Source organism: Mytilus trossulus, chromosome 6 (genome assembly GCF_036588685.1).
Source record: "Mytilus trossulus isolate FHL-02 chromosome 6, PNRI_Mtr1.1.1.hap1, whole genome shotgun sequence".
NCBI lineage: Eukaryota > Metazoa > Mollusca > Bivalvia > Mytilida > Mytilidae > Mytilus > Mytilus trossulus.
In genome coordinates, this window is record NC_086378.1 from 77,423,693 (window position 1) to 77,449,821 (window position 26,129).

Genomic DNA, 26,129 nt, shown 5'->3' on the forward strand with positions numbered 1-26,129 from the left:
TGAAGATTTCAGTAATTTAGCATGACTTATAGGTGCTAGTGCCCAATATATGTGCATTGTATTGTCAAAAACAGCCCATATTTATGTAGCAGAACCATTCTACTATCCAATAAATAACTAAAAGTTTACATTTGAACAATTTTGTAAAACTGCTATATTTTGGGGCCGAAAAGGGGTCTTACTGGACCTACTCCTTTCCATCCAACTTACACCACCAATCTTAATTAACTAGGATTGTCAGTTTTACTACCAAAGGTTGGTTGTTCTATTGGAGCACTCTTGCAAACTGACTTCCATATAATATAGGCAATAGTGCTGAAAGTGATTAAAACCAACATCACCTCAATCAATCATTTGTTTTCCTAATCTCATAAACTTCAAGTATTCAATTTCCTATCTAGTTCCACATGTCAATTTCATAACAGACTAAAACATACAACAGTTACTCTTGGTTTGTAACCTTTATTCAATGTAAATAAATACTTTTTGTATCTAAGCAACATTAATTTAATGTAAATAAAAACTTCTTCTAAAAAAAACCCCAGCTGTAATAGAACAGTAAAATGCTTAGTTTGTATAATGGGTAAATAAAGTTGAGCAACATATATTTTTCTACAAAAAACTTTAAATTAAACATTTTGACCTTTGTAGTTTTTAAAACAAAGTTTTTTGTTGAATGAATGTGCATCTCCTTATGGCTTATTTTCTTTGATGCAATCATTCATTTTTATTGTTATATTTAGAAGTATAATATATTTTTGAAAAATAAAATATAAAATTAAAAAGAACTGTAGTTGCTCAACTTTTTTACTCAGTATATTAGTTTATTTAGATGTAAATGTTATCATCACCTGCATGTGACATGTTTTTTTTTCCCAGATCATCCTTTAAAAGGTGTAAAAACATGCTGTCAATGGTTTTGAATAATATAGCTTTCACCATTTTAAAATGTAAAATCAATGAACTTCAATTTGTCAACATTTTTTTTTTTTATCTTTTTGAAGCCATAACTCTTTTATTAGCATCAATAAATTATATATAAGTTAACGGTTGAAAAGTTGTATGTGAAATTTAAAAAAAATGTTAAATAAATCTTGGAGCAAATAGTGAATAATTTGGGGAAAAGAAGGAATATTTCAAATTATGGTTACTCTCACCTACACAGAGGCAGTATGAAAATTAGAAATATTTTTTCTCTTTAAAAGCAATCAATTAAATAATCAAAGAGCTGAAAGCTCTGAAGAAAAATGACGCCACGGTCTCTAATATTGGGATAGTTTTTATGCAAGTCTTGATTTTCACATACCGGAATTAGTTTAACAATGCAACATGTATCGTAAGCATATCATTGATATTCGTATATATGTGTGTGTGTGTGAAGTGAAGGTGACAACTGGCTGGTTTTTAAGACAAATGAATAGGTCAAGACTACCTGGATTGTACAAATAAATACCGTAGAAAGGCTTGTATATTTCTCATTGGTACATAGTCTGAATCCGGGTCCGTTCGCTATCATTCACGTTTGCGCCCACTCATGTTCACACCCTTTCACTTCACTTTCACACCCTACATGTTCGCACCCAATCTTAATTGGTAACTCTGTAAGCAAGTGTTTTCTTATAAGTATAATTGTTGTCATTGTCTCAAAATAAAGTGAGACAGCATTTTTTTGGGGGGTTGAATAAATCTTAATCATGTTTTGGATAGCGTATTGTTAAAAATAATAATAATCCTTTCTAAATAAAGTGGTATTTTGTCACGTTTTATTTTGTGTTGAATAACTCTTACTCATGTTTTGGTAAGTGTATTGCTATAACTGTGTTTCATTGACTTGTTTCAAAATGAAGTGAGATTCTGACTATGTTTTTTTCTGTGTGTTGAATAAATTTTATCATGTTTTGGTTATATTAGTGGATTGCTATATTTTGGTTTCTATGTTTTATTGTTTTGTTGTTTCAGATCAAAGGGACCAAGCTGTTAAAAACAATTATCTTTTGTGTTTTTCCTTTAAAATCTTCAATGTTTTACTCATGAATACCAAGCTATAAATACATTCAGTATTTGCACCAAAGCAATTTAAAACAACAACCATGATTTTCCAATTATTCAACTTGAATTTGAATTAAAATTGGGCGCGAATGAGTAGAGTGCGAACGGACCTTGGGTGCGAATAAGCGAGCGTGTAGGGTGCAAATGTGCGAACGTGTAGGGTGCAAATGTGCGAACGTGTAGGGTGCGAATGTGCGAACGTGTAGGGTACGGATGTGCGAACGTGTAGGGTGCGAAAATGTATTGGGCGCAAACAGACCTGATACCACATAGTCTGAACCCCCTTCTCCCACAAAATATTAAGTAAATAATCTTTTTGTTACTGTTATCAAAGGTCTAATGAAACTAAGATAATTTCAAACATTTGTCAAAGAATTCTAGTCAAACCGGCACCTAGTTAAATTGGCACCTGGACAAATCAGCACCTGGTTAAAATCGACACCTGATATAGTCAATTCGTCACCCATGTTAAATATATATTGTTAACAGTGTTTTAAGCAAAAGAGTAAAAATAAGAAAGGGTTTGCCAGCATTTTTTTCAGTATTTAAGCAAAAAGAGTTAAATACTAACTGTCACATTTTTGGGTGTTCATGTACATTTTGTATATATTTATTTTTCTCAACTAAATGACTTTTTTGGTGTATTTTTAATGATATATATATATGAGTAGTCCAAATAATTATTACGTCTGTCAAGACTTTTTTAATTTTATTCTGGAACACCTTCCTATGACCGCAAGGCTATATTAATTTTTTCTGGGACGCTTTCCTATGAATGTCGTAGGAAGGCGTCCCAGAAAAAAAATAGCCTTGCCAGACGTCATAATTATTTGGTTTAATACATGAGATATTGGATATTTTTCTGCATTATTTTAACCAGTTGAGCATTTTACAGGATTGTTGGTTTAATGCTGTTTAAACTTTACTGAAAAAAAACACCTTAAATTTGCTAATTATTTGGCATAAAAGTTTGATTTATTGAAAGGGACTCATAGTTTTCCATTTTATTTTAATAGTTGTCTTATTGTTAAAACAACAGCTTTGGTAAGGGCTTCGTTGTTTACCTTTATACACAACAACATATTCACTTTCGTTTCGTTGTTTACCTAAATACACAACAACATATTCACTATGTACTTGGTAACAGTAATTAATTAATTGAAAAGAAAATATTATAACAAATATTATTGGATGCCGAATTTAACGTCAAATAGGTGCCGATTTGACTAGATGCCAATTTAACCAGGTGCCGACTTGACTTGTACGTTTCAATTCCTCTGCGATCGTTTGCAGTATTTTCTTGAGAAAACCTATTTTCCATCATCAAAGAGAAGAAGAAACTGCTTTGAAATGATTCTGGAATGGTTCATGATTGTTAAAATAAGTTTAATTCACTCAAAAAACAATTTTAAAACTTGCGATGTTTAAACAGGAAGTTTCAAAAGCATGTGTAAAAGAAGAAATTAACCGGTGAGAGTGGAAATCCGTACATTACAGATATCACTATAGTACGACTTTGAAAGTAAAATAGTTCAATCCTTTTGTAAAACAGTCTTAATATACCTATCACATTAATGTTTGAAGGGTCTTAAGCTTATTCAAACCATATAAGTTGGTATGAAACACCAAAACGAAATGAACAATAACCGATTACGTTTTGTAGTTTACAAATTCTAAACTGGTTCCCGTCAAACTACAACACTTTGTTCGAGTGTAGTGGAATACAAGCAGAAACCAGTTAGTTTGTAAAATAGTAAATATGAAACCAAGCGCGGTAGGCAGAGAAATGTAATGAAGTTCAGGTTGGCAGTAATGGAACAATGACTGCGTCATTTTCCAAAAAAATAAAATATTGAGAACATTGAAATTCACTTCTCTAGATTAACCTTCATCAAAAGATATATAACACACATTTTGTGGTAAATCATAATCTTCTTTTGCATGCATAAAAGATTCACTAGAAACTTTGCAAGTCTTCAGAGTAGACCTATGTATGTATCCTGTTGTCTCCAAATAATAAAAGCAGAAATGTTAAGGTATGGACCAACACATAACTAAAAAAAAAAAAAAAAAAATAATAGCAGATTTCTGGTCTTTAAAACAATCTGTGCAAAATTTCCCTAATATTTTATAAAAAAAATATTGGCATAGCTGTCAAATCTTATAACAATAAATATTAAATGCAAGTTTGGGAAATTAAGAGAAACAACTAATGAACTATTGAATAGTCTGCTAAAATTAAATTGAAATCTATAAATCATTGCCCATGAAATTGTAAGACTTGATTTAAACAGTTCTTTGCTTTTCCACAAAGGAGTATTTCATTTGCTCCACAAACCATATTTCATTTAAGTCAAAATAAAACATTTTATTTTTCTTAATTTTTAGCTATGACATTGCAATTGTGTACTGAATATATCTCAAATAGTAAGTGTCAAGCAGTAGTTCATTGACAGTCTAAACCATCAGTAAGAAAAATCTTTATTTAAAATATGGTAAAAAGGCAAAAACTGTTGAATCATAAATGTCAAACCTATCAAAATGAATATTTTCACGACCAATGAGTTATATATAAAATATATGAGAAGACTTAACTTGCTTTGATTCCATCTTTCAGAATTAGTTTTTAAAATAAACTCAATAAAACATAGGAGATATAAAAAAGTTATTATATTTTTTTCTTACATGGTTTCTTCTATTTTAAAAATTGAATTACGAAACACACTTTTCAGCTCTTGTGGTAATATCTAAAATCTGACTTGAGTATACTTGGTATCAATGAAATCAACTGATATAAAGGGTTCAATAGTTCATTTGCTTACATGGATACAAACATTTTTTACATGACCAAGAACAATCATGCATCTTGTGTATTTGTCCTACATTCATTACAGAACATACAGCAGTGGTAAAAGTTAAGACTTTACATCTTACTAATACAAAAGCATCAATTCTTTAATTTTAAAATAGTATTCATTGCAGTACAGGTAGTTGCTGAGATTTTATAATTATTCCACAAAAGAGAGAATAAGTATCTTTCAATCCCATTCATCATCCTGTGCCTCATCCCCTTCCTCGTCATTATTTTGATTATCCCCTTCGTTCTGAGGATTTTCAAATGGGTGTTCTACAGGTCTGATGTTATTTAGTAAGTCTCTCATTGCACCCATTAATACCACCATTCCTTGTCGTAGATTTTGTGCCCCGCCTTCTGCCCCCTGGGCTGGTTGAACTGGTGCTGCAGGCTCCTACAAAATTTCAAACATATGTTTTCAGCAAGGTTCACATGATGAAAAATACTAGTGAATTTCCATCAGTTATAGTTATGAAACAATTGGAGTATTAGAAGAAGGTGGTTTAGGGTTATTGTCGTGCACAGTGTTTTACCAAATTTAATTTTATGTGCAGCCGTGAAAAAGGTTCATTATTTACCTGTTCTGTGAAATTGGTAAAAAGATCAATGGGCAAGAAATTTTTGGCACTTCTACTTCACGTTCTTCTGTTCAGAAACCCCCCTTTATGCCCCTCTTAGAACCTGCTGATTATTTAATGCAATCTCAGACTTCAATAACTAATGAAATCTACTTTGAGATAGTAAATCATAATAAGAGCAGAGGCGGATTTAGGCCCCCCCCCCTTTTTGGGAAAAAATTTGGTTGCTTATATAGGGAATCACTGAAGCGTGACAGGAGCGGGCCTCCTCTTAGGTCAGTTAGTGGGCCCCCTCTTATGAAAATTCCTGGATCCGCCACTGAAGAGGATGATTTTCCTAAACTGATTTTTATTGTATATTCTTTTTAATGCATTTCTTATATACACCTCATAGACTTCTGCAATTTAGCTATGTGACTTTTTAAGAGTACTTAACTTCTTTTAGACAGTAAAATATATCATAGTTAATGGAAAGACACTTTTCAATAATACATTTTCTGTTTAAGGAACAACTGTAATACTTTTTCTGTCTAAGAAGAAATAACATCAAAAATGTGGTGCACACTGAATAACATGTGTAGCAGGTTATTTTAAAGTGCGAACCACATTTTTATGTTATTTCGATTAGACAGAAAAATTAAAGTCATTCCTTATAATTTAATTCTAAATTCCATATAAAGCCAGAGTTCTAAACATTGATGACATCATGTTCACATGACTAACTTATGTCTATGAGCTGATAGACAAAACAATGTCAGCCAATCAGAAGACATGTTACATCCAAAATTAACTTATTTTGCTATACTAAACAAGCAGAGTGTAAAGCAAAAAATATACTCACATCAAGGTTAAAATTAGGCATCAGTGATCTAAAAAAGTTTGTTAATGTGCTACTTTCTTGATTTATTCTTCTCGTCCTGAAAAATAAAACAATTCATTGTAAAATCAACAAACATCACAACATTAACTTAAAAACATTAACTAATTCCACCTTTTTTTGCCCCTAATTCCAAAACATTTTGAGCAATAACTCCCCAAAGTGATAAGTTGATAACTAAGCATCCCTTAATGGTATGGAAACTTGTGGTATAATTTCAGGGAGATTCATACACTTAAACACAAGTTATTGTTTGAAAACTACAAAAATGCTTATTTTGGGCCCCCTTTTTGGCCCCTAATTCATAAACTTTTGGGACCATAACCCCCAAAATCAATCCAAACCTTCTTTTAGTGGTATGGAACCTTCTGGTAAAAATTTATAGAGATCCATTCAACTCTACAACTCAGAACAAATAATACATAACTTGAACTTAAAAAAACATTTTAACAAAAAATTGACACAAAATAGTGTTTGACATTACGAATCATTTGTTTTTTTAAATGTCAGATTAATTCTCATGACAAACAAGAATGTGTCCCTAGTACAAGGATGCCCCATCAGCACTATCATTTTCTATGTTCAGTGGACCTTGAAAATGGGGTAAAATCTCTAATTTGGCATTTAAATTAGAAAGATCATATCATAGGGAACATGTGAACTAAGTTTCAAGTTGATTGGACTTCCAACTTCATCAAAATCTACCTTGACCAAAAACTTTATTAAAACCTGAAGCCGGACAGACGGACTGACGAACAGACGCACAGACTAGAAAACTTAATGCCCATAATGGGGCATAATAAAAACCACTTGCTTGTACTAAAAAGATTCATGTTTATACAGCATCACAATTTTTTTTTATTAGTACTGAAAATGATAATCAAATGAGGTGTTTAGGCCCCTTAAGTCAATACAAACACAAAAGTGAGAATATATATTGTAGATAATGATTTTTTATAGGTGCTTCTCACTAATTTTACAAATATTCACAGTTTCACTTACCTTTGTGGTGATTCATAGGCTGCTATGGAATCGGTTGGAGGTAATGGGTCATAGCTGACTACAGTTGTATTAGCCAAATCCTGTAATATAATTCATATAAAGTAATCAAGCAAATTAAGCTTGACATCAACTATCAGGAAGCTCTGAATCATAGTTCCTTCAGAAAAAAAATGAAGAAAATTGCATACATGACCAGATCGCCTCACATAATACAAGTTATAAGTATTCAGTAACTAGAAGTCAACAAGTATTGGATGTGAAATCCCATTAAATACTATAGTAAAAGCATGCATTTCATATGAAACTTGATACCACATTTCACAGAGTCCTGCTTAACATCATGTGGGGCTCTGATACATAGTTCATGAGAAATATGTGACTAAAAATTCATACATTGCCATTATGTGTAAGAACAATGGAGGCATGCATGCTCACATGAAGATTGATAGCAAAATTTCCTGATAAAAAAGTCAGGAAATTCTTATTTTAGCAACTGTTACATGGAATAGACACTACCAAGAATGGAAATATGTAAACTAGTATCCACTCCTGGAGAAGGTATAATTAGATGAAAATTAAATTTATACCTGTGGAAGAGCAGCTGTAGCATCTTTTATCTCTGATAATAATATATGGCGTAAAATGTTTCTGGGTGTTCCTTGATACCGTGTTTTCCTTCTGTAACAAAATAGAAATGATTTGTTGAACATGAATTATTTCTTCTATTTGTTATTAACCTTTAAACTAGTTGTTTGTGTACACAAATAAATCAGAGAGTAGCTATAACAATCCAAAAAGGAAGAAACAACTAATTGGTAAAAGGTTAAAGCACATCTTTTCAGTAAGTTTATTTTGACAAGGACAAGCTAAGTTATTGTTTGAAAAATTGAGATTAGTTTATGAGAAAAACAAAATAAGCTTTTTTGGCCACTTTGACTTTTAAAAATCTTAAAAGTCAGTCCATTCAATGTCAAGCACATAAAGAGTGACAAGACTCATTTTTACAACTTTTAAAAGCATGTTTAAATTCATTATAAAACAGGCATTTCTTTACTCTTGGGAGAAAAAAAAAGTTCATCAAAAGAACTATTTATGTACATTGAATATATATATATATACTAGTAATTTTTTATGCCCTTTATAGCTTACTGTTGGGTGTGAGCCAAGGCTCTGTGTTGAAGGCCGTACCTTGACCTATAATGGTTTACTTTTATAAATTGTTACTTGGATGGAGAGTTGTCTCATTCACACTCATACCACATCATCCTACATCAATATATATACATTACTTAGAAAATAGTACAAATACTTACTTTTTATTGTATTCCTCCATAAGAGGATCCTTATCATTAACTCTTTGTAATACAACCTTCACATTTCTTTCTAACCACTGTAAAACCTCTGGTGGTTTCCAGCATGAATGGCAGCGTCCAACATATAAAGATATTAATTGTTTCAGAGCATCCGATTGGCTGTTGAAAAGAAAAATATATGAGTATATATGTGACATTATCATAAATCTATTCATATAAATCACAAAGACCTTTGTAATTGTGTTTTTGAGGGGTATTTTTTTGCTAACCAACTAATTTTTTTCACCATAGTAAAAGAAATACCATGTGGATGCTTTTAAATTACTGGTAATAATCAATTATAGTAACTGAAAAAATATACTTAATATCAATATGTAATCCAATCTTTAAGACTACAACTGAATTGTTATCGCGCTGTTCTTTTTTAATTGCATTTTAATAAATACTTGATATAACAATTTACAATTAGCTATTGCCATTACATATATCGTGTTTGCATATATATATCAGAACTTGGCTGTTGTTCTAAAACTATTGGGTTAAAGTTCTCCTTTTGATCTGTCATAGGTACATGTTCAATGTAAAATCAAAGTGCTGGATAGCATCCCTGGAAAGTTTGCAACTGTAGCTGTGTATTATTCCAAAAAGGTTATAGACGTGTATTATTTCAAATATATATTTCATCACAGCTTTGATGTTTTAAACTAAACCATTGTCTCGTCAGTAATTATCAAAAATCAGTTTTTTTATGTTTATCATAAAAAGTTTTGATATTTTCTCATGATTGCAACCTTAAACTGTAGATCTAAAATAATGAAATATACATGCAGAAAGCTCTATTAATTTCTTTAAGTACCCATGCCATGTCAACTTCAAGGGCCTGTGAATTTGTATTTTTCTATTGGTTTAGGTCCTTCATATTTGTTTTTAGTAAATGAATACTTAAGTTTTTTTTTTTTAATTGTTCCGCAAGTTTCATATCGGGGCCTTTTAAAGCTTCCTACATGTATATGTCACAAACATTTCTCATTATTGACGACCTTTATTGTGGTCTATAGTTATTAATACATTTTCATTCTTTGAACTCTTTTGGATAGCATTGGTTCTTTGCAAAAAATACTGCAACCTTACTTATAAATAAGACAGTTACAGTAACTTAAATCAATTCAACTGTAAAGAAAGTGAATTTATATTTAAGGCTTTTATCAAAAAAAGGGAACATGTCCATGGGACTCAAATGATGCCCTCGCTAGCATTAACGTTATAAACTCAAGAACTGTAAATGTGACACTACCAACATTTTTACTTGATCAGAATTATGGGTTGATAAACATTGTGTATTCATTCTAATTATACAGTATTGCGCAATATAATTGTAAGATCTTGACATTTGTTTTGTGTCAGAAACCAATATGCTATGTCAACAATTTGATCCCAATCCAAATTCAGAGCTGTATATAGCTTGAATGTTGTGTCCATACTTGTCCCAACTGTTCAGGGTTCGACTTCTGCGGTCGTATAAAGCTGTGCCCTGCTGAGCATCTGGTTTCATTTGTAACAAGACACAACCATAGAACAGTAAAAATAAATCCACCAAAATTCAAACTTGATCAGTGTTTGTGGTAATGAGAATTGTGTATAAGTTTCATAACATTTGGTTAAGACAAACTATACTTAGAGAACAGAAACTTAAATTTCCAGCAACTTTTCTTTTTGTAAAGTAGCATTAAATGCTAGAATGGTAAAACTAAAATTCAAACTTGACTTGTGAATTGTGGTTATAAGCATTGCATATCAGTTTCATACAATTTGGTTCAGGCAAACTAAAGTAAGAGAACAGAAACCTCGAGACAGAAACAAATTTTGGGATATATATGGAGGTACTTATATAAGTAAGGGAAGAATATACATACTTACAGAAGAACAAGGATAAATTTAAACTCAATACGGTGGGAGCATAACAACAGCAGTATGACCACAGGATTAAAAAGTTTATATACGCTAGATTCATAACATTTTTGTTGTAAGCCATTCGTTTGATATATTATGGTAATCATTTCCTCCGTGTTTGGATGAAAAGCAATTGAATTTATATTCAAATAGGGCATGCTATATGCACATGTTTGTCTATAATCTATATAAATTTTGAGGTGAAAATGCCGCCATTTAAGCCAAACCGGGGTACACATCATCATGAACCTTAATCATTTCTACAGCCCTTGTCTTCATACCCTGAGCTATGTTATTCTAAGAAGTAGATGCTGACTCGGTTGTCCTTAATACGGATGCTATATGATACAAATTTGCAATAATATACACCAGAGGTGGTATGATGTAAATTATTAGAAGAAGACTGAAGAAGAATTGACGTTGGCAGTGGGTCAATGTTTTTTCTGCTGTCAGTTTGATCCACTTGAGTATGCTGAACGAGTGAATGCCCTTATATACACATTGGAATGTATTTAAATAACGGAATTAACGTTTTCAAATGATTTTTGGCATCAAAACCTTTTGATCGATGTTTTAGACAAAAACAATGCATTTTAAAATATTATTTTTTTATGAAAGCAGGTACCGTATTTACCTGTCCTCGTCCATTACTGAGACATAAGACATATACTTATCAAGTATTTTATATTCTATCACCTGTGTTTTGTTATAACAAACCATTATCACTTGTCAATTATCCGACGGCTTGGTCACCTCATTCCCGATTTTTTCGATACTCTCAGGCTTTTACCACGTTTACTTAAGTCATAGTAAACAGGTAAAAGTAGAGCGGAAAATGTTCATTCATGAAATTTTCATGAATGAAACTGACGCAATCTGGCGTAGATTTCTTTTGATTTTCTCTTCAGCGTATGGCAGATCCGTGAAGTAGTGTTTGAGATACTCATTTTCAAAATTAGTTAAATTCATCTGAATCGTTGGTGAACATTCAATTCTTTTTTATTAAAGCTGTAATCTTTCCAGTCAATTGAGAAGTTACTCAAAATTTTAAAAGAACCTTCCAAGAATCAGAGTTTTAACACTAGTACTAGTACTAAATTATCTCGGATCAGAATAAATGGCGATAATCTGTCACCATAAGTTTGAGGCCGACGGCTCTGGAAAGTAGCTAAAGCAAACTTTCCAAAAACTCATTTAAAACTGTACCTATACTGAGCTGTTGGACTAAAGAAACTGTGACTAGAGACTTCAGAATCAGGGTTAACACTACAGTTATCTAACAATGGCATCAGAAAACCAGGGAACATCATCAGTGATTTCTGCAGCTATAAATAAAGGGAAATAATCAGTAATAACAAGGGACATAATCAGTTGTTAAAAGGGAAATAATCAGTTGATACAAGAGAAATCAAAATCCACTATCTTCTCATAAACAAACAACAAATATAATTAAATAAAAAGTATCATAGATTTTATTGTATAAATATGGTTTGACTGATGGTTTAACCATAAAATAAACTATTCAAATAAAAAAAATAAAAATTGTAATTAATAAAGATAACTTATGCTTAAAGTTATTGGTGGAGTTAAATGCTGAAGTATAACACTGTAGTTAATATTAAGTATTTAGTACCAGATTATCTGCAGGTATTGTGTCTTCTCCATTTTTGTCTGCCTGACAAAACATTGCTAATGGCAGTGAAAAGGCAAAGTTTGGCAACTGGGATAGATTCCTGTGGCCCTGGTAAAACATAAGGTATGTTACTAAAAAATCATATCATTGAAATACTAAATGTTAATTTTTCTATCTTTATTTCTATACAAGAGTGCACACACTGAAATGTGTCGCCTTCTTTACTAATCATTGATATTATGTTGATAGACCTAATAAAAAGCTTTATTACAACTGCCACATAAACTCAACATTAATCAAAGAAAACAAACATTGATCAACGAACCATGAAAATGAGGTCAAGGTCAGATGAACCATGCCAGACAGACATGTACAGCTTACAATTCTTCAATACAACAAATATAGTTGACTTATTGCTTATAAATTAAAAAAACCCAGACCAAAACACAAACACTTAACACTTAGCAATGGACTGTGAAACTGAGGTCAAGGTCAAATAAAACCTGCGTAACAGACATATTGATCATAAAATATTTCCATACACCAAATTTAGTTGACTAATGCATAAAGTATTAGAAAAATAGACCAAAACTCAAAAAATGAACTTTGACCACTGAACCATGAAAATGAGGTCAAGGTCAGATGACACCTGTCAGCTGGACATGTACACCTTCCAATCATTCCATACACCAAATATAGTAGACCTATTGCATTTAGTATAGGAAAAACAGACCAAAACACAAAAACTTAACTATAACCACTGAACCATGAAAATGAGGTCAAGGTCAGATGACACCTGCCAGTTGGACATGTACACCTTAGTGTATGGAAGGACTGTAAGGTGACCTTACAGTCCTTCCATACACCAAATATACTCGACCTATTGCTTATAGTATCTGAGATATGGACTTAACCACCAAAACTTAACCTTGTCCACTGATCCATGAAATGAGGTCGAGGTCAAGTGAAAACTGTCTGACGGGCATGAGAACCTTGCAAGGTACGCACATACCAAATATAGTTATCCAATTACTTATAATAAGAGAGAATTTAACATTACAAAAAATCTTAACTTTTTTTTTAAGTAGTCACTGAACCATGAAAATGAGGTCAAGGACATTGGACATGTGACTGACAGAAAGTTCGTAACATGAGGCATCTATATATAAAGTATGAACCATCCAGGTCTTCTACCTTCTAAATTATAAAGCTTTTAAGAAGTGAGCTAACGCGGCCGCCGGATCACTATCCCTATGTCGAGCTTTCTGCAACAAAAGTTTCAGGCTCGACAAAAATTACATTTCAATACCGGTTTTTATCAACAAGATTCTAGCATTCTCTGGATATCCACATTAAACAGAATATTTATTTTCATATTAACTATGTAGTATGTGTTAATATAAACCTTTCTGTTTATGCCTGTCCCAAGTCAGGAGCCAACAATTCATTTATTGTCATTTGTTTCTCTGTAACAAATTTGTTTATCTTTCACAATTTTGTACATACATTAGGCAGGTTTTTTTCTTGTTTGAACTGTTTTAAATTTATCATTACAGTGCCTTTTATAGCTGACTTTGCGATAGGTGCTTTGCTCATTGCCGAAGGTCGTATAGTAACTTATAGTTGTTTTAATTTCTGTGTCATTTGGTCTCTCTGGAGAGTTCTTTCATGGCTTTTATTTTTTTTTGTATGCTATTATTTTTTTTTCTTTAAAGAACTAGATTTATCATGTTTCTTACCTCCCATTCATTAAATAATCTGATTAGAAATGCAAATTCTTCAGATCTCAGGGCATAAAAATCAATCATTAACAAAACGCACATAGGGTCGTTGTCAGGGTCTAAACTGAAATAAAATAAACAATTTGTTTTGATTTGCTCTTGTACAATATCCCATCGGCAGTAAAGGTATCAGTCTAAACTGAAATTAAACAGTACGCATTTTGGTTCATGTACCATATTAATAAAATTCATAAAACATCATTTGTTTTCATGTTATTACATTCATTAGAATTGTGGATGTTCGATTAATGCAAATTGGCATAATTGTAGTTGTCATTCCTCTTCTTTTTAAATAAGGCCTGATAATTTATCATGCTAGTAAATTAAAAGGAAATAATGCTACTGTTAAAACATTAAAATTGACATATATATCCCGTACCAACAACAAAATAAAGCAAACTTTATGGATATAAAATGAACCAGTTGCTCCGCAGGGTGTAGCTTTATACGACCGCAGAGGTTGAACCCTGAACGGTTGGGGCAAGTATGGACACAACATTCAAGCTGGATTCAGCTCTAAATTTGGATTGTGATTAAATAGTTGACACAGCATAGGTTTCTGACAAAAAATGAATGTGTTCTAATGAACTTAAAATTTTTGTTTTCTCTTAGAGCAATTCACTATGCTGTTGAATATTAATCCTCTCAAAAAAAGTTTGAAGAAATTTTCTTTTTATTTATGAAATTTCAAATGGGAAAAATTGAACCTAATTTTTTTAATTACACCCCCCTTTCCCTTATTCCAAAACTTATCTCAATTAAAATTTCTAATGGAGTTTGCAACAATAACTACTCATTTAAATAAATCATAAAATATTAAGATGTAAAAAAAATGCTTGTTATCACTGAATGATAAAGATTATTTTAATTTATCAGTTGGTAGTAAAAAGTGAATATACATTGTATATTGTATAAAACAAAGATTTAAGTTGATTCTGGACAAATAAAGATAACTCAAATTAAAAAAAAATCTTGCTATTGCACAATATTGTGCAATTAGATATTTCTTGCTTACTATTCTGGACAAAGAAAGATAACTCTAATTAAAAAAAAATTGGCTATTTCACAATATTGTGCAATTAGATATTTCTTGCAATTGCACAATACTGTGCAATTGAAAAGACTTGCTATTGCACAATACTTAATATAATAATTTTAGATCCTGATTTGGACCAACTTGAAAACTGGGCCCATAATCAAACATCTAAGTACATGTTTGGACTCGGCATATCAAAGAACCCCAAGATTTCAATTTTTGTTAAAATCAAACTAAGTTTAAATTTGGACCCTTTGGACTTTAATGTAGACCAATTTGAAAACAGAACCAAAAAAATGAAGAATCTACATACACAGTTAGATTTGGCATATCAAAGAACCCCATTTATTCAATTTTTGATGAAATCAAACAAAAGATTTGTTTTGGACCCCGATTTGGTCCAACTTGAAAACTGGGCCAATAATCAAGAATCTAAGTACATTTTTAGATTCAGCATATCAAAGAACCCAACCGATTCATTTTTTGTCAAAATCAAACTAATTTAATTTTGGACCCTTTGGACCTTAATGTAGACCAATTTGAAAACGGGACCAAAAGTTAAGAATCTACATACACAGTTAGATTTGGCATATCAAAGAACCCCAATTATTCAATATTTGATGAAATCAAACAAAGTTTAATTTTGGACCCTTTGGTCCCCTTATTCCTAACCTGTTGGGACCAAAACTCCCAAAATCAAAAACAACCTTCCTTTTATGGTCATAAACCTTGTGTTTAAATTTCATAGATTTCTATTTTCTTATACTAACGTTATGGTGCGAAAACCAAGAAAAATGCTTATTTGGGTCCCTTTTTGGCCCCTAATTCCTAAACTGTTGGGACCTAAACTCCCAAAACCAATACCAACCTTCCTTTTGTGGTCATAAACATTGTGTTTAAATTTCGTTGATTTCTATTTACTTAAACTGAAGTTATTGTGCGAAAACCAAGAATAATGCTTATTTGGGCCCTTTTTTGGCCCCTAATTCATAAATTGTTGAAACCAAAACTCCCAAAATCAATCCCAACCTTTCTTTTGTGGTCATAAACCTTGTGTCGAAATTTCATAGATTTCTATTAACTTAAACTAAAGTTATAGTGCAAAAACCAAGAAAATGCTTATTTGGGCCCTTTTTGGCCCCTAATTCCTAAAATGTTGGGACCAAAACTCCCAAAATCAATACCAACCTTTCTTTTGTGGTCATAAACCTTGTGTTAAAATTTCATAGATTTCTATTCACTTTTACTCAAGTTAGATTGCGAAAACTAAAAGTATTCAGACGACGACGACAACAACAACGACGACGACGCCAACGTGATAGCAATATACAACGAAATTTTTTTCAAATTTTGCGGTCGTATAAAAACATATGGGATGAAAAATTGTATTAAAGAGAGTAGAGCAATTAAAGAATGAAACAAGATCAACACAAAGACAGACAGATGGCCACCATGCTTTTCTATGTCCCTTGCAACGTGTTGAGCAACATGTTGAGCAGTGGACAACAAATATATGTGTAAGTAATTAAATTATTAGTAAGAAAGCATTTATTTTGTACTCAACAAAAGACCCTATCATTTTATTCTTCTGAAAGCATTGATTGTAAAATACTTACCAATTTACCAAATATAAACACTGAGATATTTCTCGCTTTTAGAAATTTCAATAATGTTAACATGTAAGTTTTGCAAATATTTAAAGTCAATGAATTATGACTGTAGCTACATGGCTAAACAATCTCCATGAAAATGAGATATGCCAATGCTTATACAACTGCATACCAATTATTATTAACTTACCACTGATCTAATCACAAACTAATACATGAAAACTAAGCAAAAGTTCCAACTTCAATAGACCATTACTAAGGGAACAGGGGGTAATGAGATATGTCAATACTAATACAACTGCATACCAAATATCTTTCACTTATCACTGGTGATTCCCCATTAACCTACCTAATCACAAACTAATACATGAAAGTTGATGAAACTAAGCGAAAGTTTAACTCAATAGAGGCTGAGGGGGTGGGGCCAAATAATCTCCATGGAAATGAGATATTTATATGCAAATGCTTAAACAACTGCATACCAATTATCATACTAGTGGTTTCCCATAATCCGACATTATCACAAACTAATACATAAAAACTAAGCAAAAATTTCAAAGTCAACAGACCATGACTGAGGGTGGGGCCAAATAGTTTCCATGGTAATGAGATGTGCCACTACTAATTCAACTGCATACCAAATATCTTTGACTTATCACTTGTGGTTCACCATAAACTAGACATAATCACAAACTAATACATTTTTGACGCCATAATTGCCACAGCTGACGTCAGAAACACATACCTATGTCACGCTTTTTGGTGTGAATTTTTACATAAAATGTGTCTTTTTTTTAATGTAAGAAATGTTGAGATGGTAAAAATTCTAGTAAGAGATATATTTGCTATAGACTAATTTAAAATCTTACCTGAGTAATAATTTACAGAATTCTAACGCAGTCCTGTAACAACCTCTTTGTCCTACATAGGTTAAATGTTTAAATACTGTCAAGTAGAAAGGTCTGAAACATAGAGTAAGAGTCTTTAGATGATCAGGTTTACTGCATAATTACTGGTATACCATAAAATAATCCTGACAAATGTATGATGCTTTACCTTCAAATAAGCTTATTAGAAAAATGTCTTCCAAAGGTGTGCAATTTTGCGAAAAGAAATTGAAACCTTAATTGCTCTGAAATTGTTTAGAGCAAGCTTCAAAATACTACATTACTATAATATGATGTAACCTTTATCATCCGTAACAATCACACATGTTTTTATAAGCAAAATTTGATAGCATTTTCATGTACATGTATTAAAATCACTACTTTACTAGCTGTTATTTCATTACAGTGTAACCTGCCTTATACAACACCTGAGTATTCCAACATCCTGCTTTAACCGAAACATATTTTGGTCCAAATATATGCATTTCCTTGCAAAAAAAATTGGGTATTCCAACACCCTGCTCAATTTGACAATTTTTTCTGGCCCCCCAGTGTGTCTAATTACACAGGTTGCAGCACGGTACTTACCTATTTTCTGCTATTTTGAATTGTAATCTACAGTTTCCTGTGGTTAAACTAAATAGTGGATGGAAGGAGGTTTCAAATGAATGCAAAGCTCTCTCTGTAAAACAAAATAGTTAAAATAAAGTTAAGATAAAATAAAATCTGTAAGGTTCATTAGCGACATATCATTTTTCAATGTGCTATTTTTTTTTCCAGAGAAACAACTTAATGATGTGATTAACCCTGTTTCTTATTTGACTGACAAACTGATTCTAAATGTCATGTGCTTATCTGAGTCGCAGCAAATACCAATGTTCAAGTTATTAGTTTAGACTGGCTAAGGATTAAACTAATCACTATCCACATATGAGGCAAGCACACTATTATCAGACCAGGACACTTATACAGAAGTTTGAAGCTTTAGTTTAATGACATATTATCTGCATAAGGAAGGAGGGAGGTTTGTGCACACATAAACCTAGTTTGCCTCAAAATTGTGTGTCTGTTCTTGGCCAGGCTATCTGAACAATGTGTTGTGCTTGGTGTTATTCTATGATTATATGCTGAGTTCAGAAATAAGGGATAAGACAGTTAAGACAGATGTTTGTGGTTTATTTTCACTTATTTATCAAATTGAAATAACAGTATTCAAATTGTAGTAAAATGCTGAGAAAAAATTCATACATTATGTAGAATAAAAAAATATGTAAATATTGCATTAAAAAACCATTCCTCTGCAGAAAACTTACTTTAAACATTATAGAATTTGAATAATTCAATAACATTACATGTATAGCAAAATGTCTCACCAGACTTCCTTACATTGTATATTAAATACATACATACAGGTTTTAGTACCAAATGGAATCAAAGCAAGTATATACATGATATAGACAATAACTGTTTAGTGTCTTTAAATATCAGCTGTTTTTGTACGAGGCTAGGAAACAAGGTGTATGCGAGCTTTTAGCGAGCTACTACACCTGTTTCGAGCCTAGTACAAATACAGCTGATATTTAAAGACACTTAACAGTTATTGTCTTTATCCTGCAATTAGTTCCGTATATTGTTTGTGTTTTGAAAGACACAAAAACTAACATATTTAGCATTTAATTTCGACTTGTAATCCCTTGAGGCCCGCGTAGTTATATCAAAATCACACATTATGCTGAAGACGGGTTCGCAATAAAAGAATCTCGAATGGTCAACACTAATGCATCCTTCAAGGTGAATAATTATCTATTTTAACATAACAACTGATTTCAACAGTAAAAACAAATAACAAAACATTGTCAAATTTGAAACAGAAGTGTACGAGTTGTCCTACGCTTCAGACTTGACATTCATTAAACATACATGCTGAAATTGACATGGTTGATTTTGCAACACAATCATACACATTCAAGTTTTGAAATGAACAATTGTCATCGTCATTGGAATGCAACTGGAATACACATTCTGAGGTCACACAGGTTCAAACAATACTCAGTCCACTCAGTCCGGCAGTGGGCGGAGCTTCAAAGCGATATCTGTATAGTATACAGATACAGCATATAGCGATATCTGTAGGGCTGTATCTGTATAGTAGGACACCCAATTGCAGGATAAAGCTATATATCCACTTAGTGTTAGATTTTAGATAAAAGGCAAATACAGAGAAAAAGTTCTAATACTACACAATCTATTATCTTAAGATTTGTATTAATCTGTTACCTAATAATTCAGCTGACATCTGCATATCTTCACTCATTTTAAACACATCACTCAAAGCTATTAAGGCATCTATATGGTAACCTTGTATTTGTAAAATATTCTACAAAAATGATATATATGACTTTTCATGGTGATGTAATGAAACAAATCTATTATTTAAAAAGAAGAAGATAACTGCACATTTTTTTTGTGTCTCTGACCGTTACAGACGAAATTAATAGTTAGTATTTGTACACAATTTCAAGCATTGGTGTCCTCATTAAAATAATAGGTTTTAAATACTTATAGTGAAAGAATACATATTTATAAAATTGTGAATTGAAATGGGGAATGTGTCAAAGATAAACCCGACCATAGAGCAGACAACAGTCGAAGGCCACCAATGGGTCATCAATGCAGCCAGAAACTCCTGAAGTCATTCAGTTGGCCACTTAACAGATATATATACTAGTTCAGTGATAATGGACATCATACTAAACTACGAATTATTTATGCAACTAGTCATTTTATGTCTATAGGATTTATTCATGGATCCTTTCAGATACATTATAATACATTTACTACATATAAAATCACTTTTATGTTTGTATTCATGGCTTAGGAGTGACTTATGATGTAATGGATATGACAAGGAACTGAAATGGCAAGTAGCTGAAAATAATAAGATGTCTATTTGTTTTCACAGATGCCACTAAAATCATAGTTGATTTTGTCAAATTCATTCATCTCTTCATGACATATCATAATCATGAAAGTTTTAGCAGGGTTCTCACTAAGGCAAGTCCATGAGTCCTGGACTCATCAAAATCTGTCTGGACTCATCATTTTCAAAACTGGTGAGTCCACAGATGCATCAAGATTGAAATATTTTGTATAAACTGAACACAGTTAAACACAAATATCATCATTTTATAGCAAAAGTTTAAAAGTGATCTGAATTTAATGTCATTGCATTGCTCTGTTAGGAAATGGAGACTAAAATATTACATTATAATGCAATAAAATATTTTCTTCTTTCTGTTGGACTCATCACGGCTAAAAATGATGAGTCCCAGGACTCGCCTTCAAAAATCCTTAGCGAGAATCCTGTTTTAGGTATATTTTTTGTCTCATTATATAAAAATAAATATGATATGTAAATATGAGGGCGCAAGTTCCATATATATCAAGAAAGTCGCCTCCCAAAACATCAATAATAATAATAATAATATGAATAGGGTGGGGTTCTGACAGTCCCATCTGCTTATCCCTATGGTAAAAGGATTTAAGTGCACCTAAAATATATGCTAGAGAATTGTAGAGCTAATCTTATTTGATCTACAATTTATGATTAATGTGTTAATGAAAGACTGAAAACAACTATCTTTACATACTGCTATATTCTGTGGGTTTAGAGATTATTTACATACTGCTATATTCTGTGGGTTTAGAGATTATTTACATACTGCTATATTCTGTGGGTTTACAGATTATTTACATACTGCTATATTCTGTGGGTTTAGAGATTATTTACATACTGCTATATTCTGTGGGTTTAGAGATTATTTACATACTGCTATGTTCTGTGGGTTTAGAGATTATTTACATACTGCTATATTCGGTGGGTTTAGAGATTATTTACATACTGCTATATTCTGTGGGTTTAGAGATTCGACAGCCTCATAAAACTGGAACTGAATTTTTTGGTAGTCTTTACTGTGCTCAAATATATAATACTGGACACCATTTCTAGTTTCTTTTAAGGTCATGGATAAACCTAAAATATAAAGTAATTTATTTTTTATGATTACATACATACAAAACTGAGAATAATTAAACCATTTCAAATGTTTCTGTTAGTTCGTGGTGTAGTGACAAATATCACATTATTAATTTCCTTTAATACATATCAACTGAAAATGTTCAATTTCTACTTATGTTTTTCATTAAAACTTTTTTTTGTTAATTTGTGCTCCCTATAGTTTTTCATTAATATTCAGGAGATAAATTATTATTATTTGGATACTAATTTTTCATTGATATTATGAGTACAGGTAAATCATAAATCAAATGTTCAACAAAATTACCAATTTTTTAAAAGGTAATATGCAGACTTTCTGTTTGTCAAAACCAAGAAATCATACATTTCATATAGCCACAAAAATGCACTGAAATTTGAACCCAAGACAATAAATGAATCCTTAGTATTTCAATGTGTTATCAGCATCAATTTAAAATGTTAAACTGATCATCATGAAGTATGTTTACCTATTTTGCCAATTGGCGGCCAGGTATCTTTAGGAGTTGACATCCAAGTTGCCTTTTTCCTAGCGCGTGCATTTCTTGGTTGTCGTCTACTATAAAATACAAACAAATATCGATATGATAAATGTAATTTCAAATGATAACAATATTAAAAAGTATTTCTTTTCACACCATCATATATATACTGGTATTTAAATTGTACAAATCATTTTTTATCCAAGCTTAAAAAAAGAAACAATGGATTATTGTTATCACCAAAAATATAATTTTGTGAAATTGTAAAGTGTTATTGCAACTTTTTAAATAATCACAACACTTAAACAAAAGCAAAATGAATTCATGTGTTCATGTCACATAAATGTTAATGTGATTTCTAATGATGGTTGTTTAGGCTCTAAGGACACATCAGTCAACATGAAGGCATCATAGAAAAAAATGTACCTCATTTCAGCTTGAACAACTCTTGAACCAAAAATTCTTTTCATCTCATTATCTGGGTTCAAATTCCTGTAATTCAAAACACAAATTTTAAGAAATTTACTATCATCCTGTTATATGCTGTATATCTATAAAGGTGGTACATAACAACACAGGGAGATAACCTTTGTAAAATAAGCTAAACGTTTTAATCAATTTCTATTGTTTTGGTATTATTACATGTAAGCTTCTCAATGATCAAAACTAGTGTTATTCTTACTCCTATGTCAATTTTCCGATAAAATGTGTGATTCAATATTTTTATTTTCTTTTTATTGTTGTAAACACGGTCAAAGGATCAAAGGAAATATTATTTCAAAATTTATTTAGCCAAATTAATTTTAGACAAGGTGTTAGGTGTCTCCCGTTAATGTGCACTTATGATGATAAAATTCTACTTAACTGAATCTGGAAATTAATAAATTATGCAAGCTTTGCCTAAGCAGTTACATTTCAACTCATTTTCACAAACATTAAGGACTAGAAATTAAAACTGAGTACCAGCCAGAAAATCTTAAATACTTATCATCAATAATATGCTAAATATTAAAATTTGTTTTTAGCTTTTGCATTTTTTTACAAACAGATCTTTACAAATTATGACTTGGATGGAGAGTTGTCTCATTGGCATTCATCTTATTATATCGCTTTAATTGTAGAAATTGCCATGTATTGCAGTGGATGATATAAACATGTTTTAATCTACCAGGAAACTTCTTCAGTTGTTGTCTTTAATAATATTGTAATAGTATACATGTATGTCCTTTGGAGTTAAGATTTTGAAGGCAATCTAATATAACCTCTTCCAAATTTTTAACCCATAACAATGAAGAGAGCTCAACATGCTGAAAACTTTATATTGATCTCTGGATGTCTTGTTGGGATACTGCCTATATTCATTTTACTCCAGTCAAACTAAGTTTGAACCTCAAACTAATAGTAACAGAAAATGTGTTAGTTCTAATCTATAGCATTTAGCCCCAAATAAACACAGAAAAAAATCCCATAAAATCTGATTTGAGGAAACTAAAATTCAACATTTTTAATTTCCTGTGGAAATTAACATTTGAAAGAGGGATAACTAAGCAAAAATTAGTCTTTTTTTTGTCAGTTTTCAGTTGATTTTCTTAAAAGTATGATACTTTGATGGGGTCATAAGTTCGTATTTGACAAAATTATATTTATATTATAAGTTATGAAATGTACAAAACCATAGTGTTATGGGTATTTTTAATATTTTTTGCACATTTTTCATTAAAGAAATTTATGGCTTTGTGACCATTTTAAAAAAATAATGTGAATATTTGATATTGATTATATCTGTAAATTATATTTGTTCAGCATCGGCCTTGTTTAAAGAAACTTTAAACCACAAAAAGAAGAATACATGCTCAATTATTTTTATTAAATTTGTGATTAATTACCTTGACATGATGAAAAATCTAATAAAGGGTCAACTAATGAATATCAGAATTATGAAATCTAGGTTGTAGCTTTATAAAAGATATGAAAAACCTTTAAAGTTGTTTATTGAACTCTTAAGACTGCTAAAATATCCAGAATACATCTGTTGAATAGAAGTAGTAAAGTTATAACTTTGTATCAATTTGTATTCATATTTCTGCCTTTTTTTGTAGAGTTATCTCCCATTTCAATGCAAATCTCCATAGGAATTTTAAAAGTGTTTTTTTAGCTTTCTTCAAGTTAGATTTAGTTGCACTTTATCATGTTTATAGTACAAATATAATGATAAGAATTAAAACTTAAAAATCTTCTGTTGCAATTACCTCAAGGTGAGAGCAAATTTTGTTAGATAGACTGGTCTATTCATTAAAATTATTTAAAACATGGATTTTTCATGGTTGTAATTTGCTTTTGCTATGGGTGTTAATATTCATGAATCCAAGACTTCAATTTTATTGATCATGTTGATTTCTACATACCATTTGTGGAGGGTACATTTTTAACAATATCTACATTCTGGCCAAACAAGCTAAAGAGTCCCAGCACGAATATTGCCACATTTACAGTTATTTCTAATATTCAGTTAAAATAAAAACTAATACTTGTGTTCTACAGTCAATAAGGCTTTCATGCTTGATGTTACGGTTGACTGCTCAGTGTCTTGTATGTGTGTACTTTTACTTTCACCAAGAATTCTTTCAACTTCCTGCAGTGATGCATCAATTTCATCCATGTTTTCGCCATTTTCAAATTTCTCTGCAACTTTTTCTTTGTTCTTCTTTTTCTTTTTCTTCTTCTTTTTCTTTGCACCTTGTTGCGGAATGTCTTTAGGAACAACATTTTCTATATCATTTGTTTCTTCAATTTCATCATCTTCTTCATCATCTCCAAGCTGTAAATATTTTTTTAATTTTACAACATCATGAACATAGAAAGTTTTTTTCAGGAGACAAAATTTGGCTGTTGATTATTGTGGTCGGTTATTGTGTGGTATTTTCTTTTAATTCCTGCTCACATGTCTTTTTTTTTTGTACTGGTCTTATACATATACAAATGATCTACGTGTACATGCATTTTTATATATAGTATTGAAGGTCATGAAGGTATGAAAGTTAAATAACTTTTTTGTATTATTACAATTCTTGTTCTTGTTCTAATTCCTGTTTCTTTTCTTGGTTTTTACATGTAATTCTAGAGTTTATATCAAATAGCATATTTTTGTAACATATAAAAGGATAACCTAATATCTACATTTGTAATTCTTATTATGATAGCTTTTAACATCTTGATAGCAGTGAATATGGACTCATTTCTGTGTCCCTTGGTTTCTTGTGCAGAGTTGTCTCATTGATTAGCAATCAAAACACATCTCCTTATTTTTAATTAAGAAAAGATCAAAACAAATTTCTATACACCATAACTCTATTATTGGGCATTACTGGACATCACAAAGGTTCCCATAATATTTAAGTCAAAATATCTTGCACAACATTTGTGAAAGTGATTGTTGTATGACATGACATCAAAAGTTTAAAGGGGAGGGTAGGAGGGGCCTGATCCCGAAATCCCCAGCTTAAAAACATGAAATCCTGAGGTCCTGATTTTAAAGAAATCCATATCACAACATCCTACCCCCATATTAGTTCTGTATAGATAAATCTACATTTATCATATTTATGGAGTATAATTAAAGATCCCAAGAATCGTAAAATGTGTCAGACTGTTGTGTTGTTGCATTTTACATATATACATGTATGTGTAATGTTTATAATGTTTTCCTTTACCAGTGCAAAAGGGTTTACAACAGCAGTCTGTGTTTTCTCATGACATTCTTCTTCGTCTATTTCATCATCAACGGTCAGACCTTCTAATTCTTGTCTTCCATGAAGTTTGCGCAATGCCCTAGATGACATTGTACAAAATAAGGACAAAAAGTGCAGATGTAAAGCCAGGAACTCTTATGTCAAGTTCCACATGTTCAATGTTTACAATTTGTTGAGAAACCGGAAGTTACCCACTGCGGGATATTTAATGTATAAGGTTTAATATGTGAAATTTGAGACATCAGCCAATAATACTAATTCTTTGCATTCTTAC

General features: G+C 31.4%; 1 protein-coding gene across 1 annotated transcript; it reads right to left on the bottom strand.

Moving 5' to 3' along the window:
- Positions 1-446: 446 nt before the first annotated feature.
- Positions 447-26,043, bottom strand: LOC134721903 (ribosome quality control complex subunit TCF25-like). The gene is made up of 16 exons (XM_063585187.1): positions 25,817-26,043; positions 24,635-24,924; positions 22,533-22,598; positions 22,095-22,183; positions 21,473-21,603; positions 19,848-19,947; positions 18,159-18,252; positions 17,553-17,645; positions 13,996-14,101; positions 12,257-12,364; positions 11,830-11,948; positions 8,674-8,832; positions 7,948-8,038; positions 7,361-7,440; positions 6,323-6,398; positions 447-5,297 (listed from the first exon to the last, which is right to left on the bottom strand). The coding sequence occupies exons 1-16, from the start codon at positions 25,943-25,945 to the stop codon at positions 5,088-5,090; spliced, it is 1,941 nt and encodes a 646-aa protein (XP_063441257.1). The 5' UTR covers positions 25,946-26,043; the 3' UTR covers positions 447-5,087.
- Between the last annotated feature and the right edge of the window lie 86 nt (positions 26,044-26,129).

Bases quoted from the DNA above. Each gene is read 5' to 3' on its own strand.
- LOC134721903 (XM_063585187.1), bottom strand. From the start codon at position 25,945: ATGTCATCTAGGGCATTGCGCAAACTTCATGGAAGACAAGAATTAGAA. The intron at 24,925-25,816 runs GTAAAGGAAAAC...AAATATTTACAG, and splicing joins TTGTAAACCCTTTTGCACTG to CTTGGAGATGATGAAGAAGA. The intron at 18,253-19,847 runs GTAACAGATTAA...TTTGTTTTACAG, and splicing joins GATGTCAGCTGAATTATTAG to AGAGAGCTTTGCATTCATTT.